Source organism: Somniosus microcephalus, chromosome 23 (genome assembly GCF_052327205.1).
Source record: "Somniosus microcephalus isolate GS21.2 chromosome 23, FLI_Smic_1.0, whole genome shotgun sequence".
Lineage (NCBI taxonomy): Eukaryota > Metazoa > Chordata > Chondrichthyes > Squaliformes > Somniosidae > Somniosus > Somniosus microcephalus.
Genome location: NC_141009.1, coordinates 52843267 through 52868302, shown reverse-complemented (window position 1 = coordinate 52868302; position 25036 = coordinate 52843267). Strand labels below are relative to the sequence as shown.

The 25036-nt window shown below is 45.8% G+C and overlaps 1 protein-coding gene across 1 annotated transcript in view; it reads left to right on the top strand.

Moving 5' to 3' along the window:
- Window positions 1–25036, top strand: part of abca2 (ATP-binding cassette, sub-family A (ABC1), member 2) — a 603170-nt gene that overhangs the window by 416529 nt on the left and 161605 nt on the right. The window contains exons 12-18 of the mRNA XM_085965847.1: window positions 551–718; window positions 2430–2526; window positions 11547–11720; window positions 14922–15024; window positions 18160–18274; window positions 22232–22422; window positions 24296–24446. Coding sequence (XP_085821973.1) covers window positions 551–718; window positions 2430–2526; window positions 11547–11720; window positions 14922–15024; window positions 18160–18274; window positions 22232–22422; window positions 24296–24446 — 999 coding nt within the window. The remainder of the gene's footprint in view (window positions 1–550; window positions 719–2429; window positions 2527–11546; window positions 11721–14921; window positions 15025–18159; window positions 18275–22231; window positions 22423–24295; window positions 24447–25036) is intronic.

Below are 25036 nucleotides of genomic sequence, written 5' to 3'. Positions count from 1 at the left end.
CAGACCCTTGGACAGAGAGGAGACTTTGATTGCATCAGCCTAGTCCGAGTATCAACTCCAGTTCCAGATGCGAAGCCTTGAATGTCATTTTTTAAGCGGAACAGCTTCTTTTAATCTTGATGGAAGTTGGGAAATAGCTTGTTTGTCACCATTTCTCTGAACATTGAACCAAAACGTGACCACAAAACTATATACAATAACTGTGTTATTGGTATATTTTAATACTTTTAAGTGGGCCGATTAAGCATAAAGTAAATGCTGGCAATAAAACGTAAGGGGATATGTTATGCAATCCGCGTTACTCAATTTATTTTAAACAACAGTGACGTTAATGTAACACTGATTGAAAAATGCACTACCAATGTTGACTCTGACTTCAAAACATTCGCCAACCAATTTGTCTGTTAATATGCTGCCTATTTCGAGATTCACTTTGTAAGTGGAGTCAGCTGAATCTGATGTAGAACCACAGAAATGGGATCTGCCGCTGTGCGAGACATATAAGCCGTACGCTTCTAACCTTTTGCTCCTTTTTTGGTTGTTTTTGCAGTTCACCTCCGATCTGAAAAGGCATCCGGAAGTGCTGAACGCCTCCGATAGCGACATCATCAGGAATTTCATCAACAGCAACTTCTCCATGCCGAACTCCAGCACACTGCTCCAGCAGCTGGACACCATTGATAACGCAGCCTGTGGCTGGATCCAGTTCATGTCCAAGGTTAGGATGCAAGCGGCCACTTAAACTGGTGGGCTCGGGCTGCAGAGTTTTGTTGGGAAAAATAAAACTTGTTTTCTGGAATCCTCTGCGCTGGTTAAATCTCCGCGATGGACACAGCAGAACAACCTGTGCAGTTGTTGCAACAAATGAGTTGGTTTAACTTGTGTGGAAAAGGTTAATTCAATGTGCAACAAGAATGTAGAACCAGAGGGCATAAATAGAAATGAGTGAAAAGCAAATTTATATAGATATACTGTATTAGGGAACATTTTACTGAAAGAATAAATGTTTGGAATCATCTGCCAAATAAGGTAAAAATATTAGGTTGTTTAAAATACTATGAGTCCATGATGGAAAAATTAGTTACTGGAGGATGATCTTTGATGTGCAATACAGCCTTTTTATACAAACATCCGAATTAGGAGCAGGAGTCGGCCACTCGGCCCCTCGAGCCTGCTCCGCCATTCAATAAGATCACGGCTGATCCGATTATTCCACATTCCCGCCTACCCCGATAACCTTTCACCCCCTTGCTTATCAAGAATCTATCTACCTCTGCCTTAAAAATATTCAAAGACTCTGCTTCTACTGCCCTCTGAGGAAGAGAGCTCCAAGACTCACGACCCTTTGTGAGAAAAAAATTCTCCTCATCTCTGTCTTAAATGGGCGACCCCTTATTTTTAACCAGTGAGCCCTTAGTTCTAGATTCTCCCACAAGAGGAAACATCCTCTCCACATCCACCCTGTCCAGTCCCCTCAGGATCTTATATGTTTCAATCAAGTCACCTCTTAATCTTCTAAACTCCAGCGGATATAAACCTAGCCTGTCCAACCTTGATTTTTCTTAGAAAACTTTCTATATTTGTTTACTTTTGAGCGGTAAATTATTTTGAATCTCTGGGTCGCACATTAAACCCCAACTCAAACAGCGGGCATGCAACCTGCTTCCAGGCCCCTACCAATGCCACTTGTAATCATCTGGTAAGTGTACAAGAATGGCCTGAGATGACTCTCCCAGTCTTTTCTCCCCCAGCCCTGTGTTGAAGTGCCTATCCTCAGCCCATAGAAACATAGAAGCAGGAGTAGGCCATTCGGCCCCTCGAGCCTGCTCCGCCATTCAATGCGATCATGGCTGATCATCCAAATTCAGTACCTGCTTTCTCCCCATACCCCTTGATCCCTTTAGCCTTAAGAAATATATCCAACTCCTTCTTGAATATATTTAATGAATTGGCCTCTACTGCCTTCTGTGGTAGAGAATTCCACAGGTTCACCACTCTCTGGATGAAGAAATTCCTCCTCATCTCTGTCCTAAATGGCTTACCCCTTATCCTTAGACTGTGACCCCTGGTTCTGGACTCCCCCGCCATCGGGAACACCCTTCCTGCATCTAGTCTGTCCAGCCCTGTCAGACTTTTATAAGTTTCAATGAGATCCCCTCTCATTCTTCTAAACTCCAGCGAGCCCACTGCTCTGTGATTTCCCAGAAGATAGGATTGATCTTGTAGACCTTCACTTTCTCTGAGGATGGATCATTTGCAACTGTACTATTAGCAGCCTATCCAAGAAGTTCACCCATTGAGGGCAGCTGAGATTTAGTACCCGTCTTGGCTGGGATTTAGTTTCAGCATCTGCTGGAGATTCTGGGAAACTGTGTCTTCACGCTGTTGCTATCATGGCGGTGATTTTGTTTGCTGTGTTGTTTCTACAGGTGAGTGTGGACATTTTTAAAGGCTTCCCCAATGAGGAGAGTATTGTGAACTACACCTTAAGCCAGGCATATCAGGACAATGTCACAGTGTTTGCCAGTAAGTATTTTCTATTTGCAGCTAACCTTTTGTTACAATGCAAGCGGTTTAAAAATGATTATAACAAGAAGCAAATGTTCTTTTCCTCCCCCTCTTATTGGGGGTATTTATACTCCTATTAAGGCAATCCCCCTTTACTCCATGACCAGATCCATGCACATCTTACAGCTGAGAGGGATGGATGGAAGGATGGGGTGGGTGGCAAGTGTAAGCTAACGGCCAAGAGGTGCAGGACAGCAATAAGTGGAGACTCATCAGTTAAAAATTTTTCTAGCCAGAGATCCAGCACTCAGCAAAGCCCAGGATCAAACCAGTGTCCCCTTGTTTCATGGCACTATATGTTGATGCTCAACCAAATTGCCTGGAGGCTAGTTGTTTTGTTCCCCCAGACAGTTTGGATGATTGTACAAAATTACTACACGCATTTTGGAAACATTATGAGCTGGATTTTCATTGAGGAGTCGGGTTGGAGGCAGGACTACAACTTTCGGGGTTGTCGTCCCGCCTCCATCGAGATGCGGCCAATCCACGCAATTTTAACTTGATTGACCTTGTTGAGCCCGCCCAGTGGGCTCAGCAGATCAATTAAGGGCCACCCGGCAACAGGTGACGTCACAGACTGAAATTTCATCTGTCAAGAGCTTTTGACAGATGAAATATCAGTGTTTCACAGCTGTTTGAAGCTGTCAAACACTGACAGTCTTACTTCTAACATGAGTCCTTCTCCACAGACTCAGTTAGAAATCTCTCCTGCACAGAAAGCTGCAGGCTGTCACTTTTGACAGTTCGCAGCCATTCTGCTTTCTGTGCTGGTGAGATGACGGACTCCCGGGACCTAAAGGAAGGAAGGCTGTAAAGGTAAGAAAAGGTCATTTACACTTCTTTAATCACTTTAGACACACCAAACACACTTACCTTTGCACTTATGCACCCATCACTCACCTGAACACCGACATCTCGAACCCTCCAAGTCCTTCAACCCGACGGCCCAACTGCTCTAACCTGGCGTGGTTTGGAGTCGTCGGGAATCCCACACTTCAACCTTAAAAATAGGGATTAGGCTAAAAACTGCCTGTTAACTACCTGTTAACAGGCAGTTAATTGGCACTAATCCCTTCCTGCCTGGGGTCGGCGGGTCCCAGTGCGGGGCGGGTACCCACCTCCTTTGAAACTGGCATGGAGGCGGGTTGGGGGCGGGATGGTGTCGGGACCCCCGAATTCGGGATTTTAACCCCCCGCATGGCACCAATCCCGACTCCACGGCACAATGAAAATCCTGCCCTATTTCTCAGTGAGTGAGATCGAATGTGATCTGCTGTGGGGTTCCTACCAGGGGCAATAGTTGACTTCATTTCAATGCTATGAAATAAAAACCAACATGTTCGGCTATGAATTGTTGCAGTTGTTTCTCATGTATGTTAGCAGCAGGGTCGTTGTTGATAGCAACATAGTAATCCAGGGCAGAGGCTGCAGTGATGCCTGTCTACAATCTCCTTTGGGGCTGACTTCAGTTGGTCGTGGATACTTGGGTCCTAAACATCCACGTGCTTCTCTTGGTCTCCCACCGTAACTACGATGGGAAACCGGAAGAACTCCTGCAGAATTTGAAGACCACAATCTCTTGGTACAGCTTCAGCTCGAAATCTTTAGTATATTGTTGAGGCTCGTCAGTCGAAACAAGTAGTTTTTGGGACACGATTCAATGTATGTTGTCCTTCATAGGGATTACCTCTGGAATTATATTCACAGCAGAGGTAAACGGGCAAGATCAGCTATCTATTGTGTGCGTGTATAAATATTAAAATTGGAACAGCAGATATAGTTCCTGATACTTGCCAGTTGAAATGTCCAATATGAGGGTTTTGATGGGGTAAATAAGGAGAAACTGTTTCCACTGGCAGGAGGGTCAGTAACCAGAGGACACAGAATTAAGGTAACTGGCAAAAGAACCAGAGGGGGGGATGAGGAGAAATTCTTTTACGCAGCGAGTGGTTATGATCTGGAATGCGCTGCCTGAAAGGGCGGTGGAAGCAGATTCAATAGTAACTTTCAAAAGGGAATTGGATAAATACTTGAAGGGCAAAAATTAGCATGGCTATGGGGAAAGAGCAGGAGAGTGGGGCGAATTGGATAGTTCTTTCAAATAGCTGACACAGGCACGATGGGCTGAATGACCACCTCCTGTGCTGTAAGATTCTGTGATGTGGAGGCACTTTTGTCTACCACATGCTGCTTCATTTAAATCTGACAACATCTATGTATGAATTGTACTTTTGAGAGTACTCAGCCCCAACATAGCTTTCACAGATTCTGTTCTTTCTTCATGCTTGACGTTGCATTCAGTTTCAGGGTATTAATGTCAGTGCGCCTCTCTCTGCTTTTAATATCAGACTGAGAGCTGCTCATCCAGGTGGCATGTTTGCTAAGACTATGGAGTGCAATTAGTTGCACTGCTAAAGCATAAAAGTGCTCGAACATTGTCTGCCATACATAGGTGGAGGAGGAGGAGCAACAGCAGTGAGCTCAGAAATAACAACAGAAAATGCTGGAAAAACTCCGTGGAGAGAGAAACAGAGATAACGTTTCAGGTCAAAGACCCTTCGTCAGAACTGAGAAAAAAGCAGAAAATGAAACAGATGAAAAAGCAAGTTTGGGGGCTGGAAAATGGGGGAGGTGATGAAAGTGTAGTGTATGTAACCTGTACCACCTTAAGAGGATACCTTAAGGTGATGGACTACTTTTTGATGGCTCCTGTACATTGTAGTACCGGTGGTGACCACACCGGTATATAAACCCTGTGGAGCAAAGTGTATTCCAGTTCAGCCCTGACCCTCAGTTACGAAAGACCTGTTTAAGTATTTCTGTAGTCTGTGTCCAGTTATTCAGCATAACTACATTTGAAAGCACAGACTCAACAGTGGCGACGAGTCTGATCTTACCTAGCGGCAGTTGCATCAAAGGAAGCTTCGCCTCTGAAACGGGCGTCGAACAAGGACATCCACCCTCAACATCCTGCTGGGCACTGCATAGCACGGGAGGCAAACGGGAACCCGGGTTGGGTTCTGGCCACGAAGTCTAACATCAGTGAACATCCCTTCGACGACAGCGGCGGGTAAGCCCGATCGAGCGGAACGGGGGGGGAAGTCGGCCGAGTTGCCAGTAAGAGAAGGGGAGGGAAACGACGAAAAGGGCGGAGAACACGACCGCAGCCGGTGTCAGGGGCCGGACTGCAATCGGGGCAGAGACGCGCAGCAGCCAGAAAATCGTTTATGTCCACAAGGACCGCGGGAGCGGCGGGGAACAAGAGCAGCAGCGTCGGGGAAAATAAAGGACCGCTGGGAGGCGAGAACGGCAACAGTGCAGTAATCGCCATTTTTAGTCGGCGGGGGAAGAAGACAAGCGCGGAAAAAGCCGCCAAGCGCGGGAAGCCGCCATTTTGAAAAATAAAATAAAATAATAATCATAATCCGAAGGAAAGGAAACTCAACAAGGATGCCAAAAACGGGTAACATCACTGCTTTTGATAGCGATGTGGAAGATTGGGCCACTTATGTGGAACGCGTTGAAGTTTACTGTACAGCGAATGAGGTACCGGTGGATAAGAAAGCACTAACCCTATTAAACTCGATGGGTGCGAAGACGTACAGGCTATTAAGGAACCTTGTAACACCAGATAAACCGGTAGGAAAGAGTTTCGCGGATATTGTTACTATCCTGCAAGAGCATTTAAACCCCACGCCGCTGCTGATAGCGGAATGATTTAAATTCTACAAAAGAATTCAACTTAAAGAGGAAAGCAACGCTGAATTCTTAATCGAACTGCGCAAGTTATCAAAGTACTGTCAGTTCGGTACAGGACTAGCAGACGCACTGAGAGATAAGTTTGTGTGTGGGCTCCTAAGGGAAGGAACCCAGAAGCGACTGCTAGAGGAAAAGGATCTTACGCTGGACAAAGCTTTCAGCATTGCAGTATCGCACGAGGCAGCAGCACGAGGCACTGCAGAAATGCAGCAAAGGCCATTGGAATTCAGCACCAATGAAATGGCATTGGGCGCAGTAAAGTGCTATCGTTGCGGAAGGACAACGCATGACCAGAACCAGTGCTGGTTCAAAGATAAAGAATGCAGGCAATGTGGCAAACTTGGTCACATAGCGAGAGTATGCCGATCAGGAAAGAAGACCAGCAGCAAAAAGTCGCCGCAGGAGAAGTACAAAAAAGTACACAAGGTGACAGAGAACAGTTCGGATGAACAGAAGACGGATTCCGACTCCAGCAGTAAGGAACTGGGTTGTCTAAAAATACATAATGTGGGTAACACAGCAGACCACCAAACTATATGGGTCATGCTTCGGATAGCAGGAGTCCAAGTGAAGATGGAATTGGACACTGGATCGGCATTGACGGTCATGAATAAGCAAGATTACAAAAGGTTATTCTCACACATTCCCCTGAGGGATACGGAGATTGTATTGAAAACATACACGGGGCAAAGAGTATACCCCATCGGAAAGATAAAGGTAAATGTGGTCTACAATGGTAAAGAAAGTCAGGAAATGGACTAGTATGTGTTGCCTGATGGAGGTCCGCCACTACTGGGACGGGAATGGAGCCGGAGAATAAATGTGGACTGGCATTCCATACAAGCACTAACTGTAGATTCCTGTAAAGAGGACGACGTCAAACCTAAACGACTGTCCAAAATATTGGACGATGCTAAGGAGGTGTTCCAACAGGGACTGGGAACACTGAAAGGAATTACGGCAAACATCAAGGTTGAAGAACATGCAAACCCAAAATTTTTCAAAGCCAGACCGGTACCTTATGCGATACGACCTGCTGTGGAAGCAGAGCTGGAAGGGCTAGAACGTTCAGGAGTACTGTCAAAGGTGGACTGGAGCGAATGGGCCACACCCATTGTTCCCGTCATGAAGCGTTCGTTGAGCAACAAGCCGGGGGAACCTGGGAAGGTTCGCATCTGTGGCGATTTCAAGATCACTGTTAATCCGGTTCTTCACACGGTGCAATATCCGCTTCCGCGGATTGAAGATATCTTCACTTCGCTGTCTGGCGGGAAACACTTCACCAAGATAGACCTGGCGCAGGCGTACCTACAGATGGAAGTTGATGAAGCGTCACGCCAGTATCTCACGATCAACACACATAAGGGCTTATATCGGTATAATAGACTGGTTTTTGGAGTGGCATCGGCTCCAGCGATTTGGCAAAGGGCCATGGAGCAGGTATTGCAGGGAATTCCAGGCACACAATGCTACCTGGACGACATTCTGATTACAGGAGATGATGATAAGGAACACCTCGCGAATTTGGAGCAGGTGCTCACCAGATTGAAAAAACTTGGACTCAGAGTTAATCACCAGAAATGTGAGTTCTTTCAAAAGCGAATCTCGTACTGCGGCCACGTCATTGACCAGGAGGGGCTCCATAAGTCACCTGACAAGATCGAAGCTGTTGTGAAAGCTCCCGCTCCGGAAAATGTACCCCAGTTGAGGTCGTTCCTTGGGTTGGTTAACTATTACCACAAGTTTCTTCCAAATTTATCCACAGTGTTGCACCCGCTGAACACTCTTTTGCAAATGGGAGTACCATGGAAGTGGAGCGAGGATTGTAAGCGGGCTTTTCAAAAAAGCAAGGCACTGATCACCTCTAAGGAAGTGTTGGCTCACTTTAACCCAACGCTGCCTATTCGCTTAGCTTGTGATGCTTCTGCATATGGTATCGGGGCAGTGCTCTCACATAAGTTGCCAAATGGCTTGGAAAGGCCAGTCGCGTTCGCATCCAGATCATTGACCTCCGCAGAGCGCAACTATGCTCAGATAGATAGGGAGGCTCTCAGCCTCGTGTGGGGAGTTAGGAAATTTAACCATTACCTGCAAGGCCAAAAGTTTACGCTGCTGACAGATCACCAGCCGTTGGTTTCCATTTTTAACCCTAAGAAGGGTGTTCCGGTTATGACGGCGCAGAGGCTTCAGAGATGGTCCCTTTTCCTAGGGGCACATCAATATGATATCGAATTCAAAGGTACAAAGCAACATGGTAGCTGTCTCTCACTCTGCCAGCGCATTTCACACTTCATCTAGAGCCATCCTTTGTCTCTTTACCTGTCCTATTACCATCTCGTCTCGCCTTGAATATCTCTTAATGGCTCTTCACTACTCACTGACCTTCCCTTTTGTTCTTTCATCTCCTCCCCCATTTCCCAGCCCCCAAACACGCTTTTTCATCCGTTTCATTTCCTGCTTTTTTCTCAGTTCTGACGAAGGGTCTTCGACCTGAAGCGTTAACTCTGTTTCTCTCTCCACGGATGTTGCCTGGCCTGCTGAGTTTTTCCAGTGTTTTCTGTTGTTATTTCGGATTTCCAGCATCCGCAGTATTTTGCTATCGTAGTAGTTAGCTCAGGTTCTGTCAACTAGAGAAATATAGAACATACGTGTTAAGGGTTTGGCCTGTGTGATCAGATGGGTTGGCTATCAAAACTTAAACATCTTACTTCCTCAGGATGGAAAATAAACACCAAGGAAGAAAAATTGGTCGCGCCCCCTTTGGGGCGCTAACTTCGCAGCACCCCGAAAAAGTTACCGCCCCCGTGTTGGAATTTGAATGGTAGCGCCCCAAGCAGGAGGCGGGGTGCTACTGGAAGCGCTCCCCCTCCCTCTTGGGGCACTACCATTCAATATCGCGGCGCTATGTGCAACAGCGCCACGAGCGTCAGTACGTAGCGTCATGGTACTGCAGGCCTCCCTACCCTGATTAAAGGGGAGGGGCCTTGCGCAACGTGCACCGGGGCCCTGCTGGACCACCAGGGAGCTGGGTGCCAGGAAAACAGCCCAGCACTCAAGACGAGTGCCGGGCTGACCGATCGCGGCCGGCACCCCGCAGGAGGAGGCGCAAGGAGGCAGGTGCTGGCAGGAGGCCCCAAAAAAAATGGCTGCCCAGCACCTGCCCTTTAATTTGCGCAAACACGGCACCCTGACCCTGTCGGACGTATCGTCCGGCCGCAAGTCAGGGGTCGCGAGGGAAGTTTGCAGCTGGGGCACCAGCAGGGTGCTGCGCACGGCGATGACATCCTCACCGGAGGTGCAGCGCCGTGGGGCGCTACCGACTACCACTGCCGATAACCTCCTGCTGAATTTCGCGGGAGGAGTTAGCGGCGCAGCGCCTGGGCGCTAGGTGCTTTACGCCCATAACGGGAAGCGCAAAACAACCCAATTTTTTCCCCCCCAGTTCTTTATCCAGCTGAGAGAGGGAGCTGGTTGGCTTGTAGACTGTGTCTATCATGTGCTGCTTGGGCTACTCTTTGACCTGACCAGTGGTTCTACCAGACAGAAATATTTCTTCTTTTACATTGCATTCATTGTGTCTTTAACATTGAAGCCATTCTTCTTCAGTCAGTAAGATAAGAAAGGGAACGCTACAGAGTTAGTCAGTCAGCAATGTCACTTCGAGCTCTTCGAAGTGGAGGTGGAAATGAGTGAGCAAGCAGAGCAGATAATTAATGGTCATGTGTTTCCTCCATCTGAATCAGGATGTGTATCTTTTGCAAGGAAGCTAACACTTTGAATGCTCGTTATACATTTGCCCACTTGACTGAAGTCAGGACTGTTCTTGATGGATTGAAACCCTCGATTTCCATTTGTCCTGAGCTAAAAATAGATGAGAATCTTCACGTATAGATGGCCAGCTGGAACATCGCTCATTGATCAGAATAATAGAGGCTCACTATCTTAATCATTGCAAACTAATTTACATAACATCTTTACGCTAATGTATGAGCAGTTTTCCTGTTTTCAGGCAACACAGCATCTTAATGTGAAGACATCACCAAAGGTTGTCACAAGGGACCTTGTGTGTTCATAGGACTGTTTATTAAGTCACTTTTAGAACTGTCCAAATGGGCTTGCAGTTCAACATGGGCTCTGGCGCAGGGCTGAAGATTATTAATTTTCCCTTTCTGGGTTAATGCTTCCTTAAGGTTGTTGCTTCCTTTTCCTGTTGTGTCACAGCTTCTGGTCGCTGGTCTCCCCTAATTCTGCTCCAGTTGCAGCTGCTAGGAGCTGTGTGAGAGCGGTTTGGGGCCTAGCTTCTGTCTGATGTTTCTTCCTTCCCTCCATGTTGGGGTATCCCCGGCCTTAGGCTCTGCACCTCCCAGTAGTGATGCAGCCATGAATGGAGGTTCGACGTGGGGACATTACGTGAGACACAAAGAAGGCAAAAGCTGAATGAACTGACAATTAATTTAATGTAACCACGCAAGGCTTCGGCCTGCGGTGGGGGGGGTGGGGGGGGGATCTATTAGGGGAGGGGAAAGAAATTCCATTGACCCTTTTTAAATAATAATTTATACCTGCTCTTCAAAGTAAACTCAGGATGGAGGATGGCCATCCACGGGGTGTAAATGTAAAGGAATCGTCAAATGGCCTGGAACAAACTGCCTCCTGAATAACGATCCTTTATTATATTTATATTTGCTCTTTGTTCTGATTTTAGTGAAGCTCCTAACGATTCCAATTCCAAAGAATCATTGGATTAAATGGTGGAGAAATTGGTGCCAAATAATATAATTACTAAACAATCGCACGCATGAATGCCAGTTAACATTTCAGAACAATTAAAATGAGAGCCGAGGTCTGTTTCTCATCAGCCTTGGGTTGTTAAATCGCTTTTCATATGCGCAATGGGACGCAGCATCTTCAGGCAGCTGAGCACCGATTTAGAATCGGGACCTAAACGTTATAATCACAGCCGTGGCTAGAATCATTAAATAGACCGTCCAGAAAATTGTACATGGTTTCACTGAAGTCACTTTTTAACATATATATTTTTCCTACATAGATGTATGCTGATATGATCCAGGTATTTCAATTGCATCTTAGTGATGGGCACAAAGACTCGTGGTCTGCGATCCACTGCCGTTTTCATTCAGCGAAAGCTTTGTTTCAATTTTGAAACACAAAAATATTTGAAATTTTTCCTGAGCAGATTTATTTCTTTCATCCCCAAGGTGTGATATTTCAGACGAAGGAGGATGGCACCCTGCCCCCTCATGTCATGTTGAAGATCCGCCAAAACTCCAGCTTTACGGAGAAGACCAATGAAATCCGCAGGGCCTACTGGAGACCAGGCCCCAACACTGGCGGGAGATTCTATTTCCTGTACGGATTCGTCTGGATACAAGGTGGGTCCATCGAGACACTGGCGTGGCTCTTAATCAACTGTCGACTACTCAATCTCTAATAGCTTTCCTTCCAATTCCTCTTTCATCTGTTGTCTGCGCTTCAGCCTGACCGCACCTCGGCCCTCTTCAATCTGTACAGCTGCCACTGGTTAATGGATGCATTGTTGTGGGAGCATGATTTCAAGCATCAGTGATTCAAAATATTGTGTGAGCGTGATTTGTCCAGCAAATGGGGGAACGCAGACGGGCTACGTGGGGGACAGAATGGAAGTGTTGCCCAGTTACGCAGCCACCCAATCACACATGTTTGTGGTTTTGATTTTTTCAGCCTAGAATTCATGGTGTGGTCACTGATGTAAAATCCAAGGCTGCACACATTGTATGTTAAAGGATTCCTGCCGATCTAGAATCCTCGGTTGTGTTACGTAGATAATGCTGTACAAAGAATCAAACACTAAGGGGAGAATTTTCTAGGGGGTCAGCGGGCGCGATCAGTGGCGGGTCGGGTGGAAAAGTGGTTTTTTTTTGGTCAGCGGGTCATACCCGCTTCCTTCAGTTGGACTGGGAAACGCGCTGGGCGGGGCTTAACAAGCCCACTTAAGGGAAATTCATTCTACAGAGGGGGCTGGAGCCAGCAGCGGGGTCGGGACCCGCCACCGACATCGCCCGCCACGGACCTGCCGAGGTAGGGGCCTCAGTGCCACTGGCTGCACAACTCGAGGTTTCCTGATGGAATTTTTTTTGCCATTGTGTGAAGTAATACATTTGGTGAAATTGCTGAACGGTGTTTGAGATGCGAACATTAATTGCCTGTTTTTCCTCCTTCCATTTCTACCTGCCTTTACTTCCCGCCACCCATCACCTCATCTATTCTCATGTTCTCTGTGTCTGCGTCTTGCATTTCTTCAATTTCTCTCATTATGCCTCCTGTTGTCTCATGTCAATAGCAATTCGGCCCTTTAGCCCGCTCCTGTTTTCCATTTTAATACCTCACAGGTTATCTTAGTTCTTCTCTTATGGGTGCTTTTCCACTTCGGTTTGTTCTTTTTCATTTTTAAGTCCTGTTCCTGTGTAATTTCTTCCAGTTCTGGCGAAGTGTCTGCAACTTAAACATGAAATAGTCTGTTTCTCTCTCCCCCCCTGATGCTGCCTGACCTGCTGAGTGTTTCCACCATTTTCTGTTTGTTTTTGTTGTTGTTCTTCCCCAAAGGTGCTGACCTCTTGTAGGCTATAGCACTGCATGCACCAGTTGGCCTCCGATACCTCAAGTAGACATTCTTCATGAGCATTCACAACCTGAGCGTTGGACATCAGCAGGCTGTTTGACCTTGAGGACACAATCCTATCCTTGGCATAATGTCCACATAATTACATTTTCCAGCAGGAGTTGGAAGCCCGGCTGATTTTGCCCCATCCCCATGCCACAGGCACTGACTCCTTTCCCAGCGCCCTTTCTGACGACCTGACACCCTGACTAACTAAGACGCATAAGTTGTACCTGGAACCTTTCTTGTTTGCACGGCTCAAAATCACAGCAAATGGTATCTTAGAATCATAGAAAGTTACAGCACGGAAGGAGGCCATTTCGGCCCATCGTGTCCGCGCTGACCAACAAAGAGCTATCCAGCCTAATCTCACTTCCCAGCTCTTGGTCCATAGCCCTGCAGGTTACAGCATCCCAAGTGCACATCCAAGTACTTTTTAAATGTGGTTAGGGTTCCTGCCTCTACCACCCTTTCAGGCAGTGAGTTCCAGACCCCCACAACCCTCTGGGTGAAGAAATTTCCCCTCAAATCCCCTCTAAACCTTCCCCCAATTACTTGAAATCTGTGACCCCTGGTTTTTAACCTCTCTACTAAGAGAAATAGGTCCTTTCTATCCACTTTATCTATGCCCCTCATAATGTTATACACCTCAATAAGGTCTCCCCTCAGCCTCCTCTGTTCCAAGGAAAAACAGACCCAGCCTATCCAGTCTTTCCTCATAGCTAAGATTCTCTACTCCCGGCAACATCCTTGTAAATCTCCTCTGTACCCTCTCTAGTGCAATCACATCTTTCCTGTAATGTGCTGACCAGAACTGCAAACAGTGCTCTAGCGGAGGCCTAACTAGTGTTTTTATACAGTTTGAAGCATTACCCCCCCTGCTCTTGTATTCTATGCCATGGCTAATAAAGGCAAGCATTCCGTATGCCTTCTTAACCACCTTATCTACCTGGCCTGCTACCTTCAGGGATCTGTGGACATGCACTCCAAGGTCCCTTTGTTCCTCTATATTACTCAGTGTCCTACCATTTAATGTATATTCTCTTTCCTTGTTAGCCCTCCCCAAATGCATACCTCACACTTCTCCGGATTGAATTCCATTTGCCACTGTTCTGCCCACCTGACCAATTTATTGATATCTTCCTGCAGCCTACAGCTTCCATCTTCAGTATCAACCACACGGCCAATTTTAGTATCATCTGCAAACTTCGCAATCATACCCTCTATATTCAAGTACAAGATCTTTACCCATTGGGACATTTAAACGTATCTGAGGAACAGTACATAGCCGCTTGATCCTGGTGCATCATTAAAAACTGCACTGTTTAAATATAAACCAATTGTTTTGTATCAACACCAAATGTACAGGAAACTTTCTGGTATCCGGCACTGACGGGACCGAGCTGGTGCCGGTCGATCAACACTGCCGGAAAAACGAGCGTTAATGTTAAAACATATGGAGCTTCTGAGCTCCGTCTGAAGCAACAAACCCTGTTGCTTAGCAACAGCTTCAGAAGAGCCGGCGCAGCTTGCAAGCGTCTCTGTAGCTAAGCAACAGCTTCAGCTAGACGCTTGCAGAGCCAGGACTGGAGAAAAAAAGCAACGAAAAGTAAAAAAACTTATCTGAACCGACTCCTGAATTTTGCCGGTGGATAGAGCATTCCAGATATTTAACCTCTGGTTAAATGAAAGTTTCCTGTATAAAGAAGGGATCATCTGCATCTTCAGCTTAAAATGCTAATTTAGTTGGAAATTCAGCTCAGTTCCTTTTGCCGTCACTAGAAGATTCTTTTCACAGATAAGCTGTTTATTCCATTGGAGCATTCAACCACTTTGATGTATACTTTGCCCTTTATGCAGGTGGCAGCTAACACTCAATGATGTGATTTGGGACCTTTCTTCAGATTTAATGTACTGTCTGTCTCTTCCTCTGTAGATATGATGGAACGGGCCATTATCAACACATTTGTGGGTCATGATGTGGTGGAGCCTGGAAACTATGTCCAGATGTTTCCCTACCCTTGCTACACCAGGGACGAGTGAGTATTGGTCCATTCATGGCAGTACGGAAGAAGGGGGAGTAACATGAAATAAACTGACTCAGACTGTTGGGCCGTGATTTTATCGGCACTGAGAGGGCGGGTATGGAGGCGGGTCAAAGGTTAAAATCGACTTGATTGACGGCAGGGTCCGATCCCGCTTCCAAACAATTTTCCCAAGTGCCGGGTCCCCGATTTGTGCATGGACCCGACACCTAGCGGCGGGAAGAGGATTAAAGCCACTTATCTGCTTGTTAACAGGTAGTTGAGAGTAGTTAACAGGCTATTTTTTTATTTTGCCGCTTCTGCCTCGGGCTTCCTGATGTCCGGACACCACACCAGGTAAGTATGGCGTGTTGTGAGACTGCTGTAATGTTACTGCATTGATGACAGCTGCAGAAGTGGTAAGAAAATGTTGGGAAAATCATTTTTAATGCATTTACACATTTATTTAGGTAACAAGTTTTGAAAACGATGTCTAGTGCCACCTCATTGGGAGAACCTCTCTCACCAGTGACAGATCGCTTCTGTCACCTCACCTGCAGCTGCCATCTGTTCCAGCCTATGGAGGGTGTTACTGGAGAGCTTGGGTGCAAGAGCTCACCTTTGTACAGTGATTGTCAGTGTTTGCAGCACCTCAATGCTGTCAAACACTGAGAAATGAGCAGTCAAAGAAAAATTGTGCATGGTCCCTTTAAGAAAACCAGCAAAGAAAATTAAAATTTTAAAAGCCTCTAGGAGCAATTTATTACCTGCAGGAATGAGACTTCACAGTTTCAATTGTTCCCTTTCTGGGCCTCCAAGACTGAGTGGCATGCCAGGACCATAAATCACCTCCTTACGCTGTGAAATAGCAGCCCTAACTTTCTGCGGCGAGTTTAATTTGTAGTTACAGCGCAAATGCAGCAAATTCTTGATACTCATGGGGAGGTTGATGATTAGATCCTGTTTTTGGAAGACTAATGGTGGAGTTGCGCGAATTGTCCACCAATTTGAGGTGATTTGCGACTCGTGGCATATCTCCTCCTCCTCGCCACAAATTGCTGGGTTTTTTTATACGCACTAATAACACAGAGTGCCATGAACTCGCCATTATTTTCCCAGCAAATTCTGGGCCATTGTGCTGGTTTCTCACAAGTCCAATTTCTGACTCTGGGACTCTGAAAGATACAGGCACGTTGGTGGAAAGGTAACGCCATGCGCTTACCATGGGTTGAATTGTCTGTGAGCTGAATTGTTTAATGTCATAGGCTACTACGTAGGTAGCATAATAAATTTCATCTGGTGCAACAGTTGCTTTTGGAGAGTCCTGAGACTCAATAAAGGAGTTGGTTCTTTGACCTTTCCAAAAGTGTGAAATGGCCCTGATGGGAACATTGGAGGGAGGCATTCTTTCTGCTCACCGCCAGCTAGTTTTGTGCTCCTGATGTATGAATACCTTCCCCGGGCATTAGAGAAGATGTGACGACCAGAATCAAACTTGTGAACCTTGTACATTTTAAACTGTTGTAGAAACCGCCCAACAATACAATCCAGATAGTCCGCACAGCACTGTGGGGCCCTGAGGAATGATTTGAGAACCATTCCTTGAAGCGGTATCAACATGCAATGAATCCAATTGCTTTTCATAACTACAGCTCTGTCTTCATTCAGACAAGAGAACAGGACAGCGTTGCCTGTGCCCTTCCCCAGTGATCACCTCATCTAAAAATACAGCATTGTCACCGTGTGCAATGTGGTGTAAGACAAAAGGGCTTGGATTTAAGAGTGATGATTTAAGAGACTCATTGCAAGTTGATACTGCTTCAAGAGATAGGGCTGCATATAGAGACACCACAAGTCCCAGTCAGAATCGAGATGACTGGGTAGTGCCCCCATCAATCACATCTGGAGACCGCACTGCTGTAACTAACTGGTGTTGATTTTACGCACATGATTTGCATTGTGTAGCTACCCTCCACTCACTGCATTTTGCTGGAGAAATAATCCTGTTGTACTCAGGAGGCTGTCTTTGCTGTACTTTGGTCATGAGTTTAGAGACTGAACAACAACAACTTGTATTTATATAGCGCCTTTGATCGGGTGGATGCGGGGAGGATGTTTCCACTGATGGGTGAGACTAGAACTAGGGGGCATAATCTTAGAATAAGGGGCTGCCCTTTCAAAACTGAGATGAGGAGAAACTTCTTCACTCAGAGGGTAGTAAATCTATGGAATTTGCTGCCTCAGAGAGTTATGGAAGCTGTGACATTAAATAAATTTAAAATGGAGATAGACAGTTTCCTAGCTGATAAGGGAATTAGGGGTTACGGGGAGAGGGCAGGGAGGTGTACGTGAGTCTAAGTTCGGATCAGCCATGATCCTATTGAATGGCGGAGCAGGCCCGAGGGGCCGTATGGCCTACTCCTGCTCCTACTTCTTATGTTCTTATGTTAACGTAGTAAAACATCCCAAGGCACTTCACAGGAGTATTAGAAGACAAAAAATTTGACATCGAGCCAGATAAGGAGAAATTAGAGCAGATGACCAAAAGCTTGGTCAAAGAGGTAGGTTTTAAGGAGTGTTTTAAAGGAGGAGAGAGGTAGCGAGGCGGAGAGGTTTAGGCAGGGAATTCCAGAGCTTAGGGCCTAGGCAACAGAAGGCACGGCCGCCAAAGGTTGAGCAATTTATAATCAGGGATGCTCAAGAGGGCAGAATGAGAGGAGCGCAGATATCTTGGGGGGAGGGGGGTTGTGGGGCTAAAGGAGATTACAGAGATAGGGAGGGGGCGAGGCCATGGAGGGATTTGAAAACAAGGATGAGAATTTTGAAATCGAGGTGTTGCACTGCTGTAGTTCATGAATAAATGTAAACCGCAAGTCCCGCTCCGCCTCCAGCTCATTAGCTGACACAGCGGTGTCAATATTGACTTTGTTTAGATTAACATAGCCAGTTACAGAAGGCTGATGGTGGTGAGAAGCATTTATATATTTTATATGATATTAGGGTACTTCTCATTGCTTCTACATGTTGGTAGGTACAATGGGACAAATGTTAGTTGAAGATTGAGCTATACTGTACTCGTTATTGGAAAGTAATCACCATAAAAAAAAATAGTTGTTTCAACAAAACTTTTTTCCTGCCTTTTTTGCCCAGCTTCCTGTTTGTGATTGAGCACATGATGCCTCTCTGCATGATGATATCGTGGGTGTATTCCGTGGCCATGATGATTCAGCACATCGTCGCAGAGAAGGAACACAGGCTCAAAGAGGTGAGGTTTGATGGGAGTTGGGGAAGATCATTTCTGGTGTATCTCACTGGGGCCATAATCCCCTTTTTTTTTGGTGCTAGCCATCCCATCCCTCAGACTTTGTTGCTCCCAGTTTTCTCCTGAATTCCCCAGTTCTGAATCCAGCCAGCCCCTGTCTTTGGTGCCCCGGTTGTCGGAAGGCAAGAAACTGACTCTGCTGCAATTTGCACCTCGGCCAACTGCTCTGCTGTCCAGCCTCGTTCTCCACTCACCATTCAATGCTGCACTTGCTGATTCTCTGCCTCCCTCCCCAACCCTGACTCCCTCAAGCCAGCCCGCAATGTAGACACTCCTGTTTGCTTCTGCTGAACCCTTGACGCCTCCTCGCTGAGGCATCAGTACATCACCACTCGGGCCTGGTGCTAATATACCCACTCTTTCTGACTAGGTGCTGCCTTGTCAGTCAACCTTGCTCATTCTCAGATCCAGCCTAATGCCAGCTATCTCAGTCCCTCTCAGCCACAGGATCTGGTCCAGGCCCTCCTCACCCTTCCAGCAGCAGCCTCCGTATTCATGATCTGCCTGATCCATCAACTCTTTCTATTATCACAGCAAAAAGGATGATCATGCAGTCCACAGTAGATGTGTATCCCGGACCAAGCTTTGGTCCTCTAATCCTTCCGACCTTGGGGTTCCATCCCATTCCTGCTCCCTTCCAGATTCTATTCTGTTCTAATCTGACCTCCCTCATCCCTGCTCTCTCCCAGTCTTAGGTTCCTCTCTCACCAATATATGTTTCAGCAAATCATAGAATCATACAGCACAGAAGGAGGCCATTCGGCCCATCGTGCCTGTGTCGGCTATTTGAAAGAACTATCCCAATTAGTCCCACTCCCCTGCTCTTTCCCCATAGCTCTGAAAATGTTTCCTTTTCAAGTATTTATCCGATTCCCTTTTGAAAGTTACTATTGAATCTGCTTCCACCACCTTTCCAGGCAGTGCGTTCCAGATCGTAACAACTCGCTGTATAAAAAGAATTCTCCTCATCTCCCCCTGGTTTTTTTTGGCCAATTACCTTAAATCTGTGTCCTCTGGTTACCGGCGGCAGTGGAAACAGTTTATCCCTATGTACTCTGTCATAACCCCTCACCTGGAATAACCTGTATCCCTCTGACATCTGGGTACTCTTCAGCCAGTCCTGGTGACCTCCGCTGTACTGGCTGCCAGTGTGGTGTTTAGCACAGACGTTGGACGAAGGTTAAGGGTGCAAATGGAGTAACTCAGTAAAGCTGCATGTGAGAGAGGTGCACAGAGTTGGTGAGAGAGAGGAAACACAGAAGAGACTTCCATGAAGAGGCAGATAGACTAATAAAAAGCTTGAGTCCGAGCTACAGTGAACAATAACCAAGTGCGCAAGAACCATCCAGACCCACAAAGACAATCACAGAAGCAGACAAAAGGAATTTGCAAGTGGGCTGAAAGTTCAGACACAGTTACAGCAGTAGTGACGCATGTTTTTTTTTTATTGTTATTCGTGAGCAATCAACTAGTAGTTTATTTTATTTTTTAAAAACTAGTTCTTGAAGTAAAGGCTATTGCAGAAAGGCAGCTATAAGAAATTAACGTTTAATTCATAAACATAATCTCTGTTTAGTCTTGACAAAGCCATTACTAAAGAAAAAAAAATGGCCCAGCAATGGATGGTTCATTAAGTTTGAGCTTATGAAATTGGCTTGAAATAGACGTGTAAATTAACTATGAAGAGGTGAGAAACTTGCTGAAATTGTACCACAGAACTGATGTGCTGTATACTTAGAAACAAATTCTTAGTTTAAAAGCATGTGTACGATGTCTATCTGAGCTATGATGGCAAATTAAAATGAGTACAATATAAAAGCCATTATGTTTCACCAGCACTAGGACTCCTGAAATATTAAAGGATAGCATTGAAGAATATCATGCATATTACAGGCACTTTGATAAAATGGCCTTCTGTATTTCAAACTTACAAATCACTCAGTAACTTTTAACTCATTCCCAAATAAAGACACCAATTTGTATCATTCTCATTGCAATTCCTGGTCCCAGGAAGCCACCAAATGGCGACATTGCTGTCCATGCCATGTGGTCTTGATGCCATCTGTATTGTAGTATGGAGTGCTCGAGTTAAGAGATACTCGGTCGTTTTATTATTTCGATATTTTTAGATTCAGATAGCACAGTTGGTACATTCCAACCTGTGTACTCCTCTCCCCCCCCCCCCCCCCCGACCCAGGAAATGGTGAAGATGGTGCAATGCCATTAGAGTTGCATGTTGCACTGTGTTGTTTTGTGTCTGCACAGAATGGAAAGGATAACTCAAATAGCATCTGAATCTTGTCATTTAAAAAAAAATAGATAATCATTCCATACAATTATTATTGGCAGTGATTTAATAAAAGCTAAATTGCATCAATGTATTAATTTATCTGCCAGGCACATTAATAAGACCTCCTTCTAATTACAGGGACTAATTTGACTCGGCAAATGCTAAGGTGCATCTTAAATGATTTTCAGGAATATGCACTGCCTTGACTATATTTTGTCACAGGATGTGAGGAAATGTTGGAGATATGTTTTTTTGGTTTGTTTTAAGTTTCTTGCCCTCTTTGTCTCCACACTGCTCTTCTTCAGCCAACAGGGGGGGGGGATTGGTTTGGAAATATGGGGGTCGATTTTCCTGCAGCCGTCAGGCGGGGTTTCAGGCGTGTGAGGGGGAAAAATCCCGAATTTGGGGGTCCCGACACCATCCCGCCCAAAACCCCGCCCCACGCAAGTTTCAGGGGCGGTGGGTACCCACCCCGCACTGGGACCCACCGAAACCAGGCGGGAAGGGATTAGTGCCAATTAACTGCTTGTTAACAGGTAGTTAACAGGCAGTTTTTAAACTAATCCCTATTTTGAGGGGTTTCGTGTGGGTTTCCCAACGGCTCCAAACCACGCCAGGTTACAGCAGGCGGGCCATCGGGTTGAAGGAGTTGGAGGGGTCGTGATGTCGGTGGTCAGGTGAGTGATGGGTGCATGAGTGCAAAGGTAAGTGTGTTTGATGTGTCTAAAGTGTGTCAAGATCTTTTACTTACCTGTACTTACCTTTTCAGCCTTTCTTCCTGTAGCCGCCGGGTGCCCATCACTCAGCCGGCACTTAAAGCTGAACGGCTGCGATCTGTGAAAAGTGACAGCCTTCAGCTTTGAGTGCTGCTGAGAGTTCTAACTGAGTCTGTGCAGAAGGACTCATGTCAGAACTCAGACTGTCAGTGTTTGACAGCTTCAAACAGCTGTGAAACACTGATATTTCATCTGTCAAGACCTCTTGACAGATGAAATTTCAGTCTGTGACGTCACCTGTTGCCGGGTGGCCCTTAATTGGCCTGCTGAGCCCGCTGGGCGGGCTCAACAAGGTCAATCAAGGGGAAATCGAGCAGATTGGCCGGACGTCGATGTGGGCGGGTCAAAAACCCGAAAGTTGAAGTCCCGCCTTCTTCCTGACAGCTTCGGGAAAATCGACCCCGTGATGTTTGTGTCCCAGTGCTGCACTGTGTACGTCATCGGAAGGTGACCTATTCAGGGTGAAGGAAGTGATCGTCTTGTTTTGCTTTATACTTCTGGTGTGTATATTTAGTTAACAGACATCTACCACCATCTAGTAACCAAGGAAGGTAAGGCACTCGCAACAATAAAAAAAAACACTCAAACACACTGCTTTTCATCTAACCATTTTACAAAAAAAACACGCACAAACTATAAAGTGCACCCTGCGAATATGAGTACTAAGATAACATGCTGGACAATGGCATCTGTTTACTCATTCATTTTATTTATCGAGATGCTGTTGTATATGTTTTTTGGTACTAGTGAGGAGCTGGTGAGTATCAGCACTTTAGTCTGTCTATAGGTGAGTTGATGTAAACAACCCTTCCAATTGCCTACCTTCTCCTCCAGGTCATGAAGATGATGGGGTTGAACAATGCTGTCCACTGGGTGGCCTGGTTCATCACAGGCTTTGTGCAGCTCTCGATCTCTGTAACTGCACTGACGGGTATCCTGAAGTATGGCAAAGTCCTGATGCACAGCGATCCCTTTATAATCTGGCTGTTCCTTACAATCTATGCCATAGCTACCATCATGTTCTGGTGAGTTAAATTGCTGTACATTCAACATAGCTAAAGAAGACTCCGAGATCAAGGGTTGCTCTATATCTCGTCCAAAAACATGGAACTGACGGCACTCGCCCTTCTCCCCCGAATCTCCCAAGGGTGGTGATTTCCTTTTGTCCATTGTAAATATCTAATCTTGGTCAGAATTTCACAAATGCACCAACAGGCATATGAATTCATGGTGAAAAGCATTCTCCTCGAATTTAGCACTACAGACATGTCAGGTCTTCAACTAATTCCATGAGTCAGGCCAGTTCTGGCGAAGGATCATCGGCCTGAAACGTTGACTGTTTCTCCCTCCATGATGCTGCCTGAACTGCTGAGTGTTTCCAGCATTTCCTGTTGTTAGACTAATGTAATTACAATAGCAATATCATTTCTATCAGCCAATCATAGGAACAGGAGGAGGCCATTCAGCCCCTGAGCCTGCTCTGTCATTCAGTGAGATCATGGCTGATCTAGACTTCAACTCCACTTTCACACCTTTGCTCCATATCCCTGGCTAGCCTCACCTAACAAAAATGTATCCATCTCAGGCTTGAAAGCTCCAATTGTCCTGGTATCCACAGCCTATTGAGGAGAGAGTTTCAAATTTCCACTACCTTTTGTGTGAAAAAGAGTATTCCGATTCTCCTTCTGAGTGGCCTAGCTCTAACTTTAAGATTATGTCCGCTTGATCTTGATTTTCTCCACCAGAGGAAATAGTTTCTCCGTATCTAACCCTATCAAATCTTCTCAACATTTTAAACACCTCGATCAGATCACCCGTCACTCTCCTATACTCCAGGGAATATAAACCAAACAAACAGTGTGTCTGTTTTGATGGACAGGAGATGTCATCAATTACTAGGGTATTTCTATGGGAGTATTATACGGCAACAAAATATGACATTAAAATAAGTGGTGATGAATTATTGAAGAAGTCAGTGGTGATGATAACAGAACTTGATTTGATTAGATGGTGGATTGACCTTTTGCCCTCCTGCTGTCCTGATAAATCTCAATTGGAAGATCTTAGCCTCAATTAATTATACTTCATTCTGATCCCTGAGCTCCTCTTCTTGCTAATTGAATTGTTTTCTTCCTTCCCCCTACAACCCACACTCCCTTTCTTTCTCCTCTGACACGCTATGATGATAAGGCTGGGGAAATCACCATGTGGGGATTTGTGGCCATGTATCAAAGACTTACCGTTGTGGGGCACGACCTGTTGGTGCTTCAGTGCATTACAATTACTCCCGTCCTTCTCATGTAGCGGGCAAACTGTGTTAGCACCCAACACGCCAGATAAAAGTGGTGGGGATTGTATCTACTGTTCTCCCCCCCCCCCCCCCCCCCCCCCCACTTCTGACTGAGTTCAGCTAACTCGACAGACCAGAGACTGAATCAGGGCCATGTTAGCCAATTTCACTTAGTACAGGAAACTCTTTTTTATCCGGCACCGACGGGACCGGCGTGGTGCCGGTTTTTCAAAAAGTCCGGATTACAGAGAGGTATAGTAAAAGGTACGAGAGCCCTGTACACAGCCTCAGAGCCAGGCGTCCCTGTTGCATAGCAACAGGTGCAGGAACCCCGGTTACATGGCCACAGATCCAGGAACGGCCACTAATATGAAGTAAAACTTACCTGAACCTACTCCTGCATTTTGCCGGTTAACAGAGATTTCCGGTTATTTAGGTGCCGGTAAATCGAGAGTTTCCTGTAGTATCACACTGGGCAGTACATTTACCCATGCTGCACAGCTTCTGAGTAGCATACTGGAACAAGTTGCACTATCTTTTTCTGAGACATAATGGAAAGCTGGTCTCATTACTTTTGTTGAACTGACTTCTTCCTTGAACTCTTGCAGTTTCCTGATCTCTGTGGTCTACTCCAAGGCGAAGCTGGCCTCAGCATGCGGTGGGATCATTTATTTCCTCAGCTATGTTCCGTACATGTACGTGGCTATCCGCGAGGAAGTAGCTCATGATAGGATCACAGCATTCGAGAAGTGCATTGCGGTACGATATTTAAAAAAATAGTGTGGCCAATTATGTTTCTTAACATTGTGCTGAATGAGTTGTGCAAGAATAAAATGTATTCATACGCTGAGTTTTATTCAGTGAGTTAGATCTTTAACCCACCAAAATCTCCTCAGTAATCCAATGCCCTCTTTCCACAGATGCCGGTTGAGGCCTGGTAATTGTGGAAATTTATTATGGGTATGATATTTCAAATGTTGGAAGCCCAGTACACTGCCTGTTAGTCTTTTTACCCCATGGAGATTTATTGTTGCAGTAAAGGTTCATGAAAGGCAGTAAGGATTAGAGCATTATCCTTTAGGTTTGCTCAGACTGATGGGATGTCAATGGCCCCTCAACTGGTGTATTGATCCAGCATGAGGATTTTGGGCCCTCTAAATTAGTGCAGGGCAAAATTCATAAGGGTGCATAATTCAGCACTAAATTAACTATTGCACTTAGGGCAGCCACAATGATGACCTGGAAAATGGATCTATCTCACTAGTGTAGGCATGTTGGTTCTTTAAAGGGAAATCTTACACTGAATCCATGACCTGAGTTTTTTTCAGTGCCTACTACCAGGTGCAAAA